The sequence below is a fragment of the Seriola lalandi genome, unplaced genomic scaffold, assembly GCF_002814215.2.
Source record: "Seriola lalandi dorsalis isolate HSWRI2012SDOR001 ecotype SW California unplaced genomic scaffold, Sedor1 jcf7180002054893, whole genome shotgun sequence".
In the NCBI taxonomy this organism is placed as follows: domain Eukaryota; kingdom Metazoa; phylum Chordata; class Actinopteri; order Carangiformes; family Carangidae; genus Seriola; species Seriola lalandi.
The window spans coordinates 172891-194124 of record NW_019525445.1 but is presented as its reverse complement, the minus strand read 5'-3'; the positions used below and the strand labels follow the sequence as shown (position 1 = coordinate 194124).

The following is a 21234-nucleotide window of genomic DNA, read 5'->3' as shown; positions in this document are numbered from 1 at the left end:
TCTGTATAACACGTGTCATGTCATCCATTGGATAGAGAGGTGAAGAGGGTGGAGTACTTACATGAGAGTACGGCGATAAGGAGCTCAATGACTGGATAAGTGGGGGAGTGAAAAATATTTCTCATTATTGATTATTATAGGCGAGAGTTATAGTGAACGTCATTTTTATCTGATTTTTGTCAGACTCAGAATCCCCTGGGGGCCGCTACTGTTGTATTGATTGTGTGTTTGTGTGTTTGTGTATATGTGTGCGTACCTGTCCACAGCTGTATCGCTCAAGAGCGTCGCCTGAGAGGTGTGTGTGCGCATGGTCGGCCTGATAAGGGATGATGTCAGGCCGCTGGATGTCATATATGGCTTTGACCCTGGGCAGAGCCGCCAGCTGCTTATAGCCCAAAACATCACCGTCAGCCTTAGACTGCGAGAGAGAGAGAGAGAGAGAGAGAGAGAGACAGAGAGAGAGAGAGAGAGAGAGAGAGAGAGGGAGAGAGAGAGTTAAAGGAAACTGCGTCATAAACAGAAAACTGGACACAAACACAGGAAGGAACCAAGGGAGACAAAATCCAAAGAGGTGTGATGACAGACGTGTTGGGAGACATATAAAGACACAGATACACAGAATGAAGGCCTGTTTGATGACAATGTAAATACATTTCCTGTATAAAGACTTTCTATTTTTGTTTACACCTTTTAACTTTGAGTATGATGGTACAGCTGTAATTAAAGGTCTTAATATTAAATGTATTATTATTACTCATAATAGGTTGTAAAGCGCTGCAGACACCCCAGTATTAATAGCGAAGTGGGGACACAGACAGACAGACAGACAGACGGACAGACAGACAGACAGACAGACAGACAGACAGACAGACAGACAGACAGACAGACAGAAACTTTGCTCAGAGACAGACAGCGCAGACAGAATGAGCTTTCAGGGAAATCCGAGGTTCTGTCTCTGTCGGTTATATCTGATTGACGGCTGTGACAGTGACAGCCGAGGGGCATAACTATGGCGGTGTTGCCGTTACCATGGTGACAACAGCTACTCACACAGATGAGCCGGTGAGGAGATCCGAGGAGAGGCGAGGAGCCTGGAGGAGAAATGGACGCCGTCTCAGAGGTACGTCTCAGCTGGTGGGACAAACGTCAGATCAAGCTCGAGGTCAAAAGGTCAGATACAACAGCTTGAAGAAATGATAATGATAATAAAAACATCATCCACAATGTTACACAATTAAGTACGTCTGACACTATCACTGATTTGACAAAGCATAAAAATCTCATCTCTAAGCAACAGCAAGTTGTTATAATGATCTTTCTTTAATATTTATTTTTTATTGGATTCACTGCAAAAACACAAACTTACTGTATATTCTTTGGCAGAAACAAAGATTATAAGTTGTTCAGACTTATTTAGAAATATAGCTTTGCACCATTTAACGTACAAATTTTAGTAGAGAGTGAGCCAGTCTCTGACTTCAGTGAAAGTGTGTGAGTCCCGATAACTTCACTACAAAGTGTGTCTGCTAACTTGTGTATTTAAGTTGTGGAGCCACTTCAGAGGTTTCACAGTACGCCTGTGTTGACTAAATGTACAAAAAAAAATGTACTTTACTGGAAAAGAGTCAGCTCTTAATAATAAAACCTTTGTGCCAAACTTACAGCAATAAGTAAAAGCAACACGAGCAATAAGTAGGTTTGATAAACTTAACATAGACAATAATATAGAACAATTGGCTGGGCCTGAAGTCAGAAAGACTTTGCAGGTGGTTGCCTAATTTATTTTTTACACTTTTACAGTGTAACTAGAACTATACTGACATGAATTACATTCCTGCCTGCTAATGCCACTGGGTAAATAACATCACTTTCAATACAAAGATGATAATGACAAGGGGATTAAGATAACCAATGAGACAAAGACTGTAATAGACAGTGTTTTCTTTTTTGTAATTACTAACTCATTAATTAATTGTTATAATTATCAGTAATCACTAACCAGGCGAATGTTTAGCAGTTTGTTGCCCGGTTCATATACAATGCATTTTTCCAAACCGGCAACAACGTGTGATGAACCCACATCGAATTATTTGCATTTTCATGACAACACTGTCTTGCTGGCAGACAGCTGCCAAAAGTACAGCCCTTATAAATATTTCAATAAAATGCTTTTTTGAAAACAAGACTATTTCTAATGCTCTGCCAAATAAAGCTACAAGACTAGTTTGGAAACTCTTCCGTCTCTCCTGTGTAAACTGTGGTATTGTAAAATATATAAAATGGTATCAAATGTATAACATCTCATTTTTAAGCATTTTATTAGTGAAGGGCAAGGTTAAAAACAAACAGAAAACCTTTCTCTAAAACAATACTTACAGCTGCTTTGTTTTAGTTGATTTCTTAAAATGCAAAGAACAATGTCACGTAGCTTGTAAACCAAGAATGAAAATATGAGGCACAGAAAGACGAGGAGGAACACAGAGGACAGAAACAGAAACAGAGAGAGGAGGCGGGGGCGGCTGGTATTTTAGTATCACTCACCCTCAGTTTTCTCTCCAGCCGAGCTGCTTCTTTACACATGGGGTGCCAAACCTCTGAACCTGGACACACACGCACACACACACACGCACACACACACACACACATATATACACAGGAGGCAGGGTGTAAACCCTGTGGAGGCGGCGTGTCTGGTCTGAGGACAGAGGATGTAAGTCTTCTGGTCTCCCAACACAGATAAACAAAGAGGAAGACGGAGACAAAGAGAATATTTAGCCAGGCAGCAGCGCGGCTCTGGGGATGATAATGTCAGTCTGTCCGGCACTTTGGTCCAGACTGAAATATCTCAACGACTACTGGATGGATTGCAGTGCAGTTTTGTGCAAACATTCACGGCCATAAGATAATGAATCCTCCTGACTTTGATGATCCCCTCACTTTTGATCTAGTGTCAAGAGAGAGAGAGAGAGAGAGAGAGAGAGAGAGAGATAGAGAGAGAGAGAGAGAGCTGCTTTTCTTTATGCTGAAGGACATAAATGACTCGAGTGAAAAATCAAGCCTAAATCCTCGGTCATTGTGTGAGAGAGAGACAGAGAGCAAGAAAGACAGAGACAGGCAAGACAGAGCATATGTTCATGCAGTACAAGTACAATATTACTCATTCTGTATCTGTATTCTTTTATAATTTGGCAATATAGTCTGTGCACAAGCATGATAAAGAGAAGGACTGCGTTAGCAACATCACGCTTTGCAGAAGGCGCTTTCTGACTTTCACTGAATTGAAGTGAATTAATCCACAACAAGAGGTCAAAAGAGGAATGAAGGAGGTGTCCTGAGAGAGAAGAGACAGAACAGAGGAAAAGGAAAGAACAAAGTCAAAGTCAAAGGAGAGGAAGAGGAAGGAGAGGAGGAGGAAAGTGTAGAGCAGACGAGCACAGAGGGGATGAATGAAGGCTATTATAGTAGATCTTATTCATAACAGTAAACCACTAATGTCAGGATGTTATATGCATGTGGATCTGATAGTGATAATGACGCTAATATATCCGCTGTGAACACACACACACACACACACACACACACACACACACACACACACACACACACACACACACACATACACACACTCGCTGACTCTGTATCATTTTCTCAGGCCCTGGGGCAATGCAGGCCAGCCAGTTAGCTGATCATGACTCTAATATACAACCACTATCAACACCATAAATCTGACCTGCACGCACGCGCGCGCGCACACACACACACACAGAGCGGCAAAAAGAAGGAGGATACACACACGCAAACAACCACACACACTCACACGCACACGCACACCCGCGCACAAAATCAATACTGTAGACAGAAACCATGCGTGGTGATTCAGTGCGCCCCCGTCCTGCCCACGCTCCTCATCTTTGCTGCCGAACAGATGTATGGCCTTGGACTTGGGATCTTTTATCTCCCGGATGAGGAGAATCTAAATGATGCGGAGGAACGGAGCTCGATCCAAAACACAGAGCCGAAATCAGTTTTTAGAAAATTAGCTGACTAAAATTTGACACAAGATAATCCTTCAGATGTTACTCCTGAGTGCCTCTGTCTTTTTATTTTTTTCTTGCTCACACAGGAAAGTGTTGCTATGTTTATCTATTTTTACGCAGACTTTTATTTTTCTCCTCGTCTTAACTTTATGCAAAACGAGGTTAATCGATCGACCGAACTGACCTTCTTATCTTGACCGGTAATATTCAAAAGAGAGGAAGAAGGCGGCCAGTGTAAATCTAGCGAAACAGTACTGACATCTGTGCTCACGCTATTTGAAATTCTAATGCTACATGCTGTAAAGCTGCAGATATTTAAATGGCCTCAGGTGTTTGTTTTTTTTTTTGCTTTTTGCTGAATCATGCTGCCATGAGAAACAGCAGCAAGACTGATGTTTCCATTCTGATACCTGCTGTGTGTCTGCTGGCCTTCGTGTTTTATACTGAGTATTTGTTGAGAGAGTAAAAAAAGAGGGGAAGGTGAGTGAATCATTGACGAGCGCGTGCACTTCATACTTTTCAATAGAAAAAAAAAAAAAAATCAGTCAACTGTAGTCAGAGATGCAACCGAAAGCTTCAACTGTCAAATTAAGAACCAAATAAATGTTCTTCACTTTAACAAAATGATACAGACACTGTTTCTTTGGGCTCATAATGTTTTTGACCACAGGGCCAGCTCCTTTCCTCAACAGGTTTGATGGCATGTAAAACTGAATATGCCTGAAACCAGTTGTTGATCAATGTACATTTGCTTAATTGCTGGTTAGAGCTGCTAAAATGGAAAAATCTTATGTCAGTTTGGACTCTGTTAACTTGTAGCAGGCCATTAAAAAAGGATACAGTAGTTTAATCACAAATGGTCGTAATTTCTAGCTGCAGTTAGAGGTGAACTATTATTGAAAAAGCAATACGGCCAGGTGCAATATCCAAATCGCTGGAGCTGCAAGTTATTTGATAAAGGTAAAATGTGCCACAACATACCATAAACGAAGCGTTCTGGGGCTACAGAGACGCCCCGGCCTACAAATCATATTTTACAGACATAAAGTAACATGCTTGTTTGGTACAAGCTCCAGCAAGAATCACATCCACATCATTTTTGTATTTTTTCCAGTGAAGATTAAATGTAAAAAAGACCATTCCAACTGAACTCATGTTTTTTTTTGCATATCATTCAGCTGTAAACCTGCAAGAATAAGGTATGAGATTCAACATCTGCACCACCTGAGCAACAACACCCACCAAGACCTGCAGCCTGAGTTATGTCAAAGTCATTGAGAACATAGTGGAGGTGTTTGAAATCAGTGAACAGGAGGGGAACTACCTCCACACTGAATCTTCACTCCGTTGATTGTTGATTGATGAGACGATGATCAAACTATTTATATCAATCTGTTCATTCAGTTCCTAACTTCCACTCCCTTCTCCAACACACACACACACCCCACTTTTTATTCCGGACATGCATCATGAAATTGATTGCAAGAGTGTGTGTGCACACGTTGTGTGTGTGTGTGTGTCGTAATTGAGTGTGTCTCACGAGGGTGATTGCTCAGCCCTCCTACATGTCTGAAGTCATCAAAAGGAGGGAATGTAACCTTGGGGCATCTCACTGGAGCTCAGCACACACACACACACACCTGCTTTCACATGCAGACACACAAATGTGCAAACATGTATTCAAGTAGATACACCAAGGATGTCGCTCACATGTATTTACAGATTAGAATGCACACACAAGCGCACACACACACACACACACACACACACACACACACACACAGACTTCAAGTACAATATGCAAATGCTTGGTTTTAGTGGCGGCTGTGAGCGCAGCAGCGGAATGTCAATGAGGTGAAACAGGAGGTGTCAACCTGCGTGGCGACTCTGGGACACAGTGTGTGTCAGCCACGTGTGACGATACAGTAGCTGCACATTTAATCTGGATTCAGCCCAGTTGGGCCAAGTTATCTGTGTTACACAAAATGTCTTTATACACCTACAGCTCAGGGTGCTGCGCTTCCTTTAGTGGTACTATTTGAATTTCTTCTTCAATTCCACCTTCATGCCCACAGGTCAGATTTATTTTCAGGTGTGGCCTGTACAGTACAGTATGTTGTAATCTGCAATCTTAACTTCATGTTGTCACGGAAGTGCTGCTCATTTTTCTTCATGTTTAAATCGTATCTATGTGCAAACATATTCACAACCAACAGTTTGAACTGGTTATTCCTACAATACACAGGATATGTACAGTGTGTAACCGAAAGTGTGGTTAGGACTAAGGTCAAGGAAAGACAAGGGTCACGGTTTAATAATTTAATTTCACTGACGATTAACACTGACGAGACAGGATGTAAAAATAGGACTCAAAGATTAAAGGCAAATGTCTATGCACCATCCACCAGCCCAATCTCAACATGTTGTTTTTATTTCCATGTGACCATCACACTTTTTTTTATTGCACTGTAACTCAATAAATCCATTTTATCATATTTTTGCATATTACATGCAGTTCTATAGAAACATTTCAGCTGATATCACAGCACATTTCTTCCTAAACATAACTGCTAATGCAAAATAGATGATCGTGAATCTAATGTGTGGGACATTTGGCTGAGTAAGTTTACCAGTGTCCTCACATCAACCTGTATTTCAATCCATGATTGAGCTTATTAACTTTAATTAAAAGAGAAAACAATTTAAACCTCTGGTGGTCGGCCGCTTTCATTTAGATTAATTCTGTCAGTGGCGGCGCAGAATAATGGACACAGCAGCAGGGGCGAAGGTTGAGAGGTAATTGACTCCAACCTTTGTGTGTATCAAGAAAACATCAGATGGGGGAAGGTGTGTGTGTGTGTGTGTGTGTGTGTGTGTCTTTGAGAGTAGTAATGAGTGTTACATGTGAGATCAATAACTTATATAGCGGTACTTGTTAAAAGCAGCCATTTATCAGGTGGCTGTATCCTACTTCTCTCTGACTCGCCATCTCACACACATACGCGCACACACACACACACACACACACACTCTTCCACAGATGCAGTGGAAACACTCGGGCCATCTGGATACTTGGAGGGAACGGCTAATTCAATAGATGATACAAGTCTATTTTTATGCCTGTTAACTGTACAACACTGCAGAAGCACCTTTGTGTGCGCACAGTCTATTCACAAAACAAAAAATCTACTCTGTCAGTTTTAAATATAGTGTATATATACTGTATATATATATATATTGTTTTCCCTCACCTGTGAGGTACATCTCCTCTCCTTCCAGGAACATCATGTGACAGCGGGCACACCTGGCACAGGTGGGGTGGTAATGCTTCCCTCCAGCCTGGAGGAGAAGAAAGGGTGGAAAGGAAAGGAAAGGAAGATGCAAGAAGAAATAAATAGGCAGAGAGAGCAAATGACACAAATGAGGAAACGAGGACAGAGTGGCGATAAGAAATAGAGAAAAACAATGAGGAGTGAAGAATGGGGAGAGGCGTGATAAGAAAGGAATGAATAGGGAAGAGGAGATGAGAGAGCGTTGCATTGTTGGTTTTCCAAAGCTGCTTTGCCACCAGTCAACACTTCAGTCATTTAAAGAGGGACAGCTGCGTTTTTTTTTTTTTTGCAGCTTTTTATAGACAGACACACGCTTTTTTTCATACATGTACAAAAAACCCACACTTGTCTCTTCCTCTCGTTCCCATCTGTCTTAAGCATAGAACGTCACATAAACCACACATGTCTATGAATATGGACAAATGCACTCACTTCAAGGACTCTGCCGCTGATGTACCTGTTACAGCCCTCACACCTGATCCCAAACTGTGTGTGGTAGTCGGTCTCACAGTAAGGTTTCCCATCCCTGCCAGAGACAGAGAGGAAGTTGTAGTCAGTTGAAATCTACCTCCTGGCCACTGTCATCTATCCTCAATCAGCTGCAGCAAAAACTGAAGGTGTTTTAAGCAAGTTCATTATCATTATTGTGAGGCTTCAGATTTACCAGCCCACACACAAGCAGCGATTTTAGCTTTTCAAAAGAGAGGATGTGGATATCTCGAGGAAATCTTTGATATTCGCTTAAAAATGTACAGACAGGGGGAGGGGGGGGGGGGGGGGGGGGGGGTCAGGCCACCTACTTGCTGATGTACTCTCCAGTGAGCGCACAGCCGCACGTTCGGCATTTAAAACAACTGACGTGCCACTGTCTCTCCAGAGCCAGCAGAGACTGACCCTGTTTGATCTCCTCGCCACAGCCTGCACAGTCTGGAGGAGAGGAGAGGAGGAGAGGAGAGGAGAGGAAGAGAGGAGAGGAGAGGAGAGGAGAGGAGAGGAGGAGAGGAGAGGAAGAGAGGAGAGGAGAGGAGAGGAGAGAGGAGAGGAGAGGAGAGGAGGAGGAAATGCAGCGATGAGAGAACACACAATTAAGATAAGAGCAGCTTCAACATTTTTTCCATTTATCATCCTTCCTCTCTGTCCTTGCCTCTCTGCTCTGCCATCCTCTCTCATCACTCCTTTTCTCCTTCTCTTCCTCCTCGTCATCCCTCTCTATCCTGTTGTGATATTCACACTGCCTTCGCCAGATGGAGCTACCAGAACCAGGCCACAAGACTACCAGGAGCAGCGGGCCACCTTCTGTGTCTCTGTGTGTGTGTGTGTGTGTGTGTGTGTGTGTGTGTGTGTGTGTGTGTGTAGCTGCAGGGAAGGTGGCTGTGTTTTGCAGCGTTCAGCGGGTGGATGGTACAACTCTTTTGGTGTTTTTCACCTGTGGGGGAACAACGCCAACTTACATACTGGATGAATCAGGAAGTAAAGACTAATTTCAATTAAATATCAGTCGACTACATCACCGACATTTCTTGATTCTAACTGGCCAGAGAGTGTGTGCTATTTTTAGCTGTAGTGTAGCCGCCTGATGCTATAACACTAATCTATATTAAAGGAGAAGGTTGGCCAAAGCCTAATATACTGCGTCTTATTCATCTGAGCTCCACTGGTGTCAAAAATGATTACAAACCCATCACTGAGCCACAGTGTCGCACAGGGTGACATGATGCTTCAATTACCATTTTGGGTGCTGCAGTTTACTCTGACTCACTCGCAAAACACCCTGTCCTGCTTCTGTAGATACTGACCAGAGCACCAGTTGTCTACTAATCCGCACCTGAAAATAGTCTGCACAAAATGCACTATTTACTCCTGTTTTGGTAATGTTTGATAAAAACGGTAGCGCCCGGCTGCTAATTACTTAACTGTTTTAAAAAGGACGAAAGATTTAAGACTCATTTTTAAAGAGTCAAATGTTTGGAAGGAACAAATGGCCTTGGGGCTGAGAGTGAAAAAAAAGGGGTGGGGAATTCAACAACTATTGAGAGACGGACTAAAACTGGTTTTGGGTCTCTTCATGGAATTCACCTAAAATGTATAGGGCTATTTCTTTAAGCTGTTTCTCGCACTTGTTAGAAAAGGAGAAAAACTAGTTCCATTTGCTGATGAAGACCATCAGGTGCAGCAGAAGACGCACAAAAAAAGCCAGTAAGCTGACGATTAAAGATGTGATTACTGTGTTCCTCTTTATGTAGAACAACAAGTTTTACTTATTATTAGCATCACAGGCATGGTCAAAGACTAATGTGCTCTCTAGGGCCCATAGATTCCCACAATCCAGTGCTCCAAGGCCGATGGTAATACGAAGAACCAATTCAGTTTCTATTTTAGCCTGTACTGCATTGCTCCAGAATTTCAGGCAATAATTGTGAATAACGACACAGCTCTGGGTAGATCGCCCATAACACACCACACATTACAGAAACATAACATTTGCTCAGTGTAAGATTTCATGTGTCTGCATGTATTGGTGTGGCACACACTTAGAAGTGTGTGTGTGTCTGTGTTTGTTTCCTTACAGCTTGGTCCGTGGACCTTGACGGGCTTGTCGCTGTTCAGAGAGTGTGAGCACTGCTGACACACACACTTCTTCCCACAGAAGGTCACCCTGTCGCCGATTGGGAACGGACTCCTGAAACCACACACACACACACACACACACACACACACACACACACACACACACAGAACATTTCAGTAAAGTCATGCAGATATGGCAGCACAGAAATTCTTCGATGCTCTTTAGCATCGTTTTATTTTAGCCTGTTTTGTTGCCTAAATTTAACGATATACAGTGTTGTCAAAGTCATGATGTCTAAGTCCTGCGCTTTGGACGTCTTCCATCCAGCTGGCCAACTCCCTAACGACTCCCATGCAGTACGGTGACATAGCACTTTGTTCCCTGGAAAAAAACTTTCCCACTGGGTATAATTCAGGCAGCAGGCAGTTATCTCTCCCTCAAAACATAACTGGCCAAACAAATTCCTAGCAAACAGGGCTGAAACAAACAAAAAAAAAATCGATTAAAAAAAAAATCACACACTACAATTACAATGACAGATGTCAGACAATTGTATCACTACACTGCCTAGCTGTATATATTTGTATATTTTAGAGTTTTGGACTCAGAGAGGTTGTTGTGGGAGCCGAGTTTATGTTTTGACCCCAAAAAAAACTCATTCGTGAGACACAATTTTACAGCAATGTGCTGACTCAGCCATTTTCAAGATGAATAAGCTTCATTCGCAATCTCAGTGTAATGTGTTCTCATTAGTAGAGTGGGTACACGCACACGCGCACGCACGCACACACACACACACACACACACACACACACACACACACAGGGGAACACTGTCTAGTATAAGCAAACTAAAACCTAATGATCCATCTCTTCATCTCAAACACTGACTGACCCTTAGCCTACGGACTGAACTATTTACCACTCACACTTATACCAGTCAGCTTTAAGTGAACTGAAATGAAGCCAACACCAGATTTATATGGCATATGATGATTAAAGTGGGACCAGCCAACAGTCATGAAGCATATCTTCCATATGAAGTGTTTCATTTAAAAAATATATATTTTTCAAAGCTCTTCTTCTGCAGCTTCCTGCTCCATTCTGATACACAGGTAACACCGGTGGCCTGGGGGTGTGGAGTTTGAAAGATGCAAGTTGCATTAATGGGAAGTAGACACCAAAGGGCACCAACACTCTGCTGCTTCTGCTGATAGCTGCTTCAATTTCGATCATTCCTTTTTCTTTTTTTTACTTTTTTTTTTTTTTTTAAATGTGTCTCTCACAAGCGCCCTAGGATTGTCTAGTGGAAAAGTAAATAACTAAAGTTCCCTTTTCTCTAGTAAGATAACAATTCCAATTCATTTTAAATTACGTGTCCAAAATAAAACACTCTATTTGCTGTTATATTCAAAACCTGGGTGACCAGAGTAAACAAATATTGTACTTTACTCGTCTTCCCATCCTTCATTCTTTTATTTTCAGTAAAGCACTTTGTGATAAACCCGGTTTCAGCACACGACAGGAATCACCAACAGTTCTTCTGAATAGTGTCAAGATGCTGCAGCAGTCACACCAGTGTACAACGTGCAGATGATCTGCTCTGGTGTGTGATCAATTGAAAAAAAAAAACGCATACATAGGAACTTTATAGCAGTTGGCATACATCAATGTATTTCACTTGTAAAGTGCCACCTGTGGCAGGTGAACAGACTTGCAGTCATTAATCCACAGGATGTGGTGCCCCGTGAGAGTCTCATTTGTTGCTGTTGTTTTTGTCATCGCAAGTTAGAGATGAAACAGTGCCAGGAGGATCCCTGAGGACATGACACACTGCAGAGCTGTAAATGATGGTGTTAGAAGTGAAATGTAGTAGATTCACTGAGAGATATATCTTAATTCCACTACCACTCCCTCAGCCCATATAATATAATATAAAAGCATATAATTTCTAGTACACTATCTATCATATATTATATATTTCTTTTTATACATTTGAAAAATGTCTAAATTACCTGTCTGTTCTACAACATCTCACGTTTGAAAATGTTCAAACTCTTTTCCTTTACCTGCAGACGCTGCAGACGAAGCAGTGTGGGTGGTACGTCCTCCCCAGGGCAGACACCACCTCTCCAGTGATGTACTGCTCACAGCTGTCACACTGGGTCCCATAGAGTCGCTGGTAGTCCTCGGTACAGATGTACTCTCCAGAGTGGTGGAAGAAACCCGAGTGAACCAAGTCACAGCCGCACACTGAGCAGATGGAGAGAAAAAAACTGAGCTGGTTAATGTCATTCTTTAGAAATACAAGGAAAACTTAAACTAACATTGAGTACAGGACATTGTGGTGTGGCAGGCACCAAAAAACACAGGTTCTTTCGCACAAATATTACAACTTTTACCTTTTGCACCAGTATTAATTCACTAATCTAGGAGTTTCCCCTTCTGGATTGAGGGTAGCTCACAGTGTGCGTGTGTGCGGTGGTCGACGGGGTGGGGTTGTTGAGAGTGCAATCTGTTCTCCTGTCTGACCTTTAAAGGGTTAATACTATAATCTGGTTTTGGGGATTAGACCACTAACCATCTAATCTGTTTAATTTATAAATTATGTTATGGTTGTCTGTGCATATGAAAAAAAATAATACATATAGACCATGTTTACATACAATACACAGCTTTATATGTATTTATGGAGGCAGTGTTGTTTGATAGATGCATGTCCAGGCAGAGACTGGTGAGCGCACACAGATATACACACACTGTGTTAACGATATGTACTGACAGCTTGATATATGGCTTTTATTTAGCAAATGCAAAGTCTTTCAGCCAAATGATTGCTCCTGGTCCAGCTGTGCTGAGGGCGAGGAGGCTTCTGCTGAGCTGGTTGGTTGGACACTTTCAAAGAGGCTGAACGATGATTTGCTTCACCTACCAGGGAGATGGGAGCTTACTCTTACCCCCCCCCCCCCTTGGTTGTGTGTTGTAGTATTTATAACAGCATGTGCCGTTTGGTGACTAAAGCCAAGGGCAATCTTCTTATAATGCCAGTACGCTAAAAAATGTTATCACGCAAACACCCAAAATGAATCGAATTGCTGATGTTGTCGCTGTCACAGTGCGTTACTCGCTCATCTCCACACAAGTCAGCACAGATCTGTCACTATGATATAACCTGTAGTATAAACTGCAGTATGCAGAGTAGCACCATGATACAGTATGTATGTACTGTAAGCTGGACATCTGAAAGGTAGCCAATGGATCAAGATATCTGACACTGAACTGAATGTCTGGTCTCTAATTAAGCTAATGGCTCTGAACTCAGTGGAGTGAATGGAGCTGATCTGATCCGAGCCAGTGTGTTAAAGTGGCTCAGACTTGCAGAGAGAGAGAGGGAGGGAGGGGGAGAGAGAGAGAGAGAGAGAGAGAGAGAGAGAGAGAGAGGGAGGGATGGAGGGAGGGGGAGAGAGAGAGAGAGAGGTAGAGATAGAGAGAGAGAGAGAGAGATATACTGTAGAGCAAGACAAGCAGTCGAACTGCCTAATTTATTTGTCTATTGGAGCCGACCTGAGCCATAAAGACATTAAAGCAATATCTAAGTGAAGTGTATTCCTTTTCAAAGCTTTCTTGATATAACCCTGCAGATGAACACGTGAATCATTTGATTTTCATTCAGAAAATCTTTCAACCTCGGAATCATGTCATGGTAAAAAGACCCTTTAAAAAGTATATTGTAATATTATATAGACGTTCACATGGTGTCTCACATTTTATCACTGTAATGCTGACTATAAAACAAACTGGTATTACTGCCATAATTGTAAACAGCACAGGCAGTTGGTTGCATAGACCCAAGGCAATGTAAGTTTATTTGTTGGGCACCTTTCACCAGGAAGGCCATTAAAAGTGCTTAATATAAGACATAAAAGGTAAAAACCATATAAACAAGGACACATATAAATATGATGTGAAAGAGTAAAACAAATAGGAGTTAAACATAAGGTAAAATAAAATCAACATTAAAGAGGAGAGTAAAAATTAGAACACAGCTACAATTCAGTGCAAGATATGAATAAAAAGTCCTAAATGCAATGTAATAAAAGGCAATCAGAAAAATCTCTCCACAGGAAGCAAGTGAATGGTTCAAAGAACTGGAGGGACATGATCCACTTCCCTGGTCTTTGTGAAGACTCTGTAAAGGCAGCATTACAGCAGTGCAGCCTACTGAGGACGAATGCATGGAAAGGGTTCTCTATATCTTGCTCAGACATAAGTCCCTTAATTCTTGATATATTTTTACAATGATAGGCTGATTTTGTCATTGTTTTAATTAATGTGGCTATTAAATACTCATAATGAGTCTTATGTTTTTTTTTCTTCTTTCTTTCTCTCCAGTTTTGATTAATTACTCCAGAATTAGAATTACCGCCTCAGGGTTGTATGCCTCTGCCAACCAGTCAAGGTGCAGGAAATATGGTCACAACCCTCCGTTCTGCTCTTGAGTTACAGCGTTGAATAATGGCCAGAGGTGTTTTCACAGAACATTATGATGTCACAGTGAAGTTGACCTTTGACATTTGGGTATAAAATGTCATCACTTCATCATTTTATTCTTTGGCCACCTTATTCTAATCAGTTCATCCTTGGGTCCAAGTTGAGGTTTGTGTCGGATGTAATGTGATTCCCTCTGGGCGTTAACCTTTCACAAAAACACAAGGTCACTGTGATCTTGACCTTTGACCTATGACAAGCAAACCATCTCATCTATCTATGACACACATCAGATCAGAAGCCCTGTTTACAGTATACACAGATATGATGCTTTTATTGTTTCCCACAAACGAGTTCATCCTTATCGTCTTATAACTGAATGATGTTCTCATGATTTAGTTGGTTTGAGGAAGCTCAAGTGCTTAAGTTTCACATGCTGATGTCCCAGCTCATACTGTAGAGTACTTTTGTTTTCCTGTATCCTCTGTCTCTGATATGTTATTCTCGTCATGGCAAAGCTGCTGTCACACAACTTTAAAATGCCAGCCTGACCTTTATCAGTCTGCCAGAGACTTAAGCTGCTCACAGTGGAAGAGTAACAGCTACGGTAACACACACACTGTCCCTTGTGTATGTGCTGTACTCACACACACACACACACATACAAACGTACACGCGGCATATATTTGCTATCGGGTAAAAAATTCTTATGTCTAACAAGTCAAGCATTCATTTTTAAATAACCCAGTGGGATTCAAAAGGCAATATATGTGGCTGAATGTGAAGAGTAAGGATTCATATAACTTCAAAGTTGGAGTTATGAGGTTTTAAGCCTGATATGACGACATGATTTATGCAAAACTATATAGATATATTTGTTTTCACCGTCTCCGTCTCCCACCGTCTCAAACGGACACACTCAGACTCGAGGATGGTCGCCAGGTCCTTCTCATCCTTTCTCACCCTGTTGATAGCATTCACACATTCATCCCCGTCTCAAGCGGAAAACTATTAAGCTGTGGAGGAAAACAGGAGAGATAGGGAGCTGTTCAGACTTGGCCTCTCTGTAGGGACCTCTGTGATGTTTGGATTTCAGATCACAGGCCAAATAAAAAAAAAAGAAAAAAAAGAAAACTGTCCTCACAGACCATAATCCATGCATGAGTATTTACACAGGCTGCTCTTACTGATAGTGCTTTCATTTCCGCTAGGACATGTTAAATAGTTTTGCTATATTTTGCTCTCCTTGGAGAGCTTTCATTCTTTTTACTGGTGTTTTTATAGTCTAGTCTTATTACCCATGCTAGCTGCTTGGTTCCAGGCAATGTCAGTTTGGTCCACCACTTTCATCCTGATTGAAATATCTCAATAAGTGTTAGATTTGTCATGAATTTTTTTATAGTCGTTCATGGTCGAAAGAGGATGAAGCCAACTGACAAAGAGGTTCACATTTGTGGTTTTCAGAGAAATGTCTCAACAGCTGTTGAATGGATTGCCATGAAATTGGGTACAGATATTCATGATTCTCAGGATGAATTGTAGTCACCTTGGTGATCCTCTGACTTTCCATGTAGCGCCAGTCCACTGCTTTGGTTTATATAAACACCTGCCACCTACTAAACTTGTTCCTAATAAAAAACAAACTGTGAACAAAGCTCAGCAAGACCTGTATGGGGGCTTTTTCCTTTTGCACAGACAGTAAATGGAGAGTGATTTGCTCCAAAATGTCAAAATTGTCAACAGCATGCAGACAGGCACAATATATGTCTGAACACGAAGTCATAAGATCAGATCAAAAAACTCCTCTCAAAACCAATTGACCTGTCAAGAATTACACCACATGCAAAGTGTATAAGATTGTCTCTAAATAACTTCATTAAACTGAAGATCTCATGTTACAAATTTACAGTGTAATTATAATGGAAGCAGAAAATGCCACAGCAGACAACCCCCAGAATATAAATGAGTATGCGCCTTCATGCTACCATCCATTATTCCCTCTCTGTCACTTGACATTTCAGTCTTTCATGGACAGTCGGGACAAATCTTCCCGCAGCCACTTGAACTTGCTGTTTGAAGCGTAATGTTAAAATAGGTCAAAGACTTGTCAGTCGCTTCCATGCCGGACCTGTCAAGCGAGACCTTGTGACCCCACGTGACCTCACCCTGACCTTCTCTGGCCCCATCTGTTGTCCCAAACCCTGAAGGTTTTCTACATTTAGTCTGTGCTGAGTCAGCAGAAAGCAGACATTTCCCGTGCAGCCAGCTGAGTCCTGGCAGCCAAATGAAGCCCGGCAGTTCAGACACAGCAAAGAGAGTCCTATACACAGTGATTTAGTCCTGTTGTAAGTAGTGGTAATTATGAGTCTGGTGAGTCATTAACAATATTATCACTGATCAACAAGATGATCAAAAAATATGTTTGATTTTCTTGTATTGAAGTGAACTCGCAGGTGATTGTTTCTGGTAGACAGTTGATCCGGTAGTAGAGCGAGTAAGAGCATTTTTATGATCGTTTACAACCATCTAGAGAGTCTTCCAGGCTCCACTGTGTCTCACTGTATAGTGTAGCGTTTGTACAGCCAGACTCCAGTGAGACAGCTCTCTATTAAGACCCCAGGAATCCTAGGGGCAAGTCTGTGTTTGGACCTCTGACCTGTATGATTTATTCTCACCAGACAGAAGTAACAACCAAAACAAATGTGTAATGATGATTCACTGATGTAATCAGATTCACGTGACGAGATTTAAGGATGGAGACACTACTCATTTGTAGGATATCACAGTAGCTCAACAAGAAGAGGAGTTCAAACGAGGTTTACACTCAGTGCTGTTAGCAACCCAAACCAATTATCATAGTTAATGTCTCTTTAGTTAGATGTACTTAAACATGATTTTACGTTAGTTAGGTGCAGAGCTGTTGCTAAGTTGAATAGAGCTTTTTGACTTTTCCAACACAGATGTAACTAATAACATTAACTGCTGCTTTGCATTGCAATAATTTCTGGAGCCTACAGTAGCCATTGTTTATGTTAATAGCCCCATCTGTCGTTCTACCTGCAGTCAAAATGTCTGTCAAAAGATCCATGAATCTGATGAACAATAAAGAAATAAGAGTGCCATGGTGCTGGCAAGGCTGTCAAGGCTGAGGGCAGCAGGATTTATTGTATTCAGAAAGCAAAATGACAAGTATAAAAGAGACAGACTTATGACAAAGAGGAAAAGAAAAACATCAGTCAACAACAACATCAATGTTAACTCTCAGTCTCATTGTTTTCCGATACCGAGTCACTGTAGCATCCAGTCTGCCTTGGAGAAGTAGCGCTGCTCAGAGGGCGAAATATAACCTCTTGTATTATAAATGTAACAAAGGCTGAAGCTCTTAGCAAGACTGGTGAGTAAAAAGCTGCTAATTCTAACATTGGCTTTGTAGCAATAGCAAAACTTACAAAAAGCTCCTTTACCTTAGTTAGAAAGATCTTTTTTGTCTTCGTACTCTAGACTGAGAAGCAGGTAAAAGTAAGAGGAGTCTTGTAGAGAAACCAAACAGAAAATAAGGGCACAAATAACTGAAATAAATACAAATTAATAAATAAAGTGATGGTATTTCTCCTCCCTTTCATCCCACTCTCTACTCTTTTCTCCTCTCTCTGCTCCAACACATTTATTCTTCACCAGCCTCCTACTTTCCTTTCCTTCTACACATCAGGGGTCAGGTTCAGTTGCAGTTAATCAGAGGCAGTGAAGTATTTAAAAACTTTTGATCTACGTCTGTTAACAGTGATTTGTAGCCCATTAGGTTGAAGTGCTCGAGGTGTGGACACACATACGCGTAAACACACACAACTGGCAGAAGGACAGCATGTAATGATTTCTTTGTTCACTGCCAGCGGCTGAGGGAAGGGTCGAGGGAATGAAAGACAAAGGAGGCGAGGGAAAGATAGATTTAAGAAAAAGTGATATAAATGAAGATAGATGCATGAAACGACAATTCCTGGAGGCCTGATACACATGTTGGCCGACTCGTCCTTCTGATTTAGCTTGCAGATAGAAACAAAAAACCATACATGCACGCACAGAATAAACACAAGCGCACCAGCACACTGACCCAATGTGCTAACGCTCATGCGAGGACACACACAAAAGAAAAAGACTGCTGCACAGCTGAGCTGATACAGCAGTACATGCTTCACAGTTTGTCCTTGAAGTCTCTTCTGAAGAAAGAGCCAGGCCAGACTGTCTGTATGGCTGAGCGTACACCAACACTGATAAAATACACAGTACGTTTTCTCTTCTAAAACACAAACTTGTTACCAGTCTACTTTAAATTCTGTTGAGAAGGTGAATGTCCTTTATCTCAAACTGGCTTCTACAACGTTTGATGCACAGTGAGAATCAGACCATTTAAGGTGTTTGTCCTCTTTTCCAGTCGTGACTGAAGTGGTTCTTTACAAAAGAGACGCTGTAAGGTCATAGATGATGTACATGGCTCAATTTTCTGGTGAAAAAAAAAAAAAAAAAAAAGGAAGAGGAGAGGATTATTTTAGACATGAGGCTGAGAGGAGACATGGAGAAAAGAGGAGGAGAGGCAAGATGGGAGTCAAGGGAGAGATTAGAGGAAGCTGAATAGAGAGGAAGCATCATATGTGAGGAGAAAGGGAAGCAGCAAAGTGAAGGGATGAGGATGTGGAAGGAGAGAGGGAGAGACAGGGGGACCCAGGGGAGGTATCAATGAGGCTATCGATCTGTCCATCCAGCACACGTCTGCCGTCCTGTCACTGTCTTCCCTCATTTATTCGCATCATCAACATGGGGTGGATTTCCTCGCTGTAGCTTCTCTGCATTTGCATGAGTGTGATCAGGATGGACGGATGGATCAAAGAGGAGGAGGGGAAGAAAGGAGAAACGGGAAAGTCTCACCAGTCTATAGTCTAACTGAGGGATTACACTGGCACAATTGTGTGACATATTATGGATTTTGGCTACATTGTTAACTGAGGAGACACGACGACACACTTGCATACCCAGCAGGGCATGGGGATAAACCAAAAATCGCTTTAAAACGAACATGTTCCATATTTGATTATAGACTCTATGAGAGCAGAACAATTTGATTTGCAGAGCTGCATCTTTTCTTTGTCTCCTGACTTGTTGGAAATTTCACTGGTGTGCATTCTGTGCTTTGTTCTTCTTACTCCGACAAGAAACGAAGTTGTCAAGACATTTCACTCAAAACCACAACTGTCAACCTCGTGGTGACGCTGGATGGAAAGTCGGTGGATTGACACGAGTCAGTAGGGTTCATCCTCTGGGGATTACGAATATCGTGACAATCTATCCAATAGCTGAGCTAGTGGGCGAACTGACCGACTGCTGGTGTCAAAAATAACCTTATAATTAAACTAATTGAGTTTCAGCTATCATAATAATAAATTCTAGCGCATGCCGCCTACGTAACTCTCAATATCCTGCCCACTATAACACACCCTGAATCACACACTAACACACAGGGTTGCCGTCTCATCTACCTAACTCTCATATCCCAAATCTTCCCTCCACTCCTCTCATTTCTCTCTCTCTCTCTCTCTCTCTCTCTGCTCCAAAAAAACAAGAAGAAAAACCAATCTCAATAGCCACACAAACAGGAGATCACGCTGTTAACCAAACAAAGACACATTGTAACTCTCTGAAATTCGCAGCTACAAGTAAAGAATGTGAGACAAGAGAGCGATGGAGAGGGAGAGAAAGAAAGATAATGAGCAGAAAAAAAGCGAGATGCCTGTGTACTGAAAGCTGATGATTTGATTCCTGTCCACTTCATCAGCGGATGTCTACTCAGCCCACGGTCCATTAGCTGAAAGTCGTTAAGCTTACTCTGCAAGATCAATTCTCCATAATAGTAAATACTTTAATATCAAAGGGAGAACATTTCCGTCAATAAATCTGGCTTGTGTCCTTCTAACTAACAAACAATCAGTCAATCAGACAATCAATTATTCAACCAAACAAACAATCCCAGCGGTTGTTTCAGCTCAGGTTATTTTTAAGATCTGTGATGAGCGCCGTTGAACGAGATAAGAAAGAAGAGCCTCCTCTTTGGTGCTTTGTGGCTGAGTGCAGTCAGCCGATGTTACTGGCAGATCAAAAGGAGAAAACTGTGTTGTCTTTCAGCACGCTTTGGGACCGCGTGGGTCTCGGCCTGTGAAAGGAGGTTGGAGACTGACTACGGGCTGAAAACCTGCTGACTGCACTGCCAAGCTATAGCTGCTGACTCCAGACCTCTATTTGTGCGCTCTGTCCCACCTGCTCACTGGTGGAGCTCGAACGGGCAAAAACACACTGTCGCAAACACTCGTAATGTCTGCAACTACACATAATCATAGGGGCAAAATGAAATCTATGAGCGACACATTCTTTCAATCTTTCAGTTCCATATTTGAATACTGTTTTTTTTTCGCCAGATTGTTGACTCACTGCTAACATGTATGAGTTAATATGGACCAGCGGTTTTCAAAGTGGGGTCCAGGGACCTTTTTCACAGAAGACGTTTTCATATGTCTCCGTAGGAAAAACACAGGTGCAAATAATAAAATTAAAGAAGATGATGAATTAATGAATTCCGTTTAGCTTCCCCAGTTTCAGGGTCCCGTTACTGTGCATGCAGGGTTCCCTGTCATTGCTTACTGGGACACCTGAACAGAACAGAGACATCGTTAATGTGATTAGCAACACCTGCACAGCACCGGCTCAAATCTACTTGACTCCTTTTTTGGTTTTACATCAGACAAAAGTTGTGGATAGTACCTGCT

At 41.8% G+C, this 21234-nt stretch overlaps 1 protein-coding gene across 2 annotated transcripts in view; it reads right to left on the bottom strand.

Annotated features, from left to right (window-relative positions):
* Positions 1 to 21234, bottom strand: part of LOC111672141 (actin-binding LIM protein 3-like) — a 41769-nt gene that overhangs the window by 15590 nt on the left and 4945 nt on the right. For both annotated transcript variants that reach the window (XM_023429463.2, XM_023429466.2), the window contains exons 3-11: positions 12007 to 12190; positions 9937 to 10049; positions 8170 to 8296; positions 7802 to 7895; positions 7289 to 7376; positions 2542 to 2600; positions 1051 to 1131; positions 257 to 418; positions 62 to 91 (exon numbers count right to left, since the gene is read on the bottom strand). In XM_023429463.2, coding sequence (XP_023285231.1) covers positions 62 to 91; positions 257 to 418; positions 1051 to 1131; positions 2542 to 2600; positions 7289 to 7376; positions 7802 to 7895; positions 8170 to 8296; positions 9937 to 10049; positions 12007 to 12190 — 938 coding nt within the window. The remainder of the gene's footprint in view (positions 1 to 61; positions 92 to 256; positions 419 to 1050; positions 1132 to 2541; positions 2601 to 7288; positions 7377 to 7801; positions 7896 to 8169; positions 8297 to 9936; positions 10050 to 12006; positions 12191 to 21234) is intronic.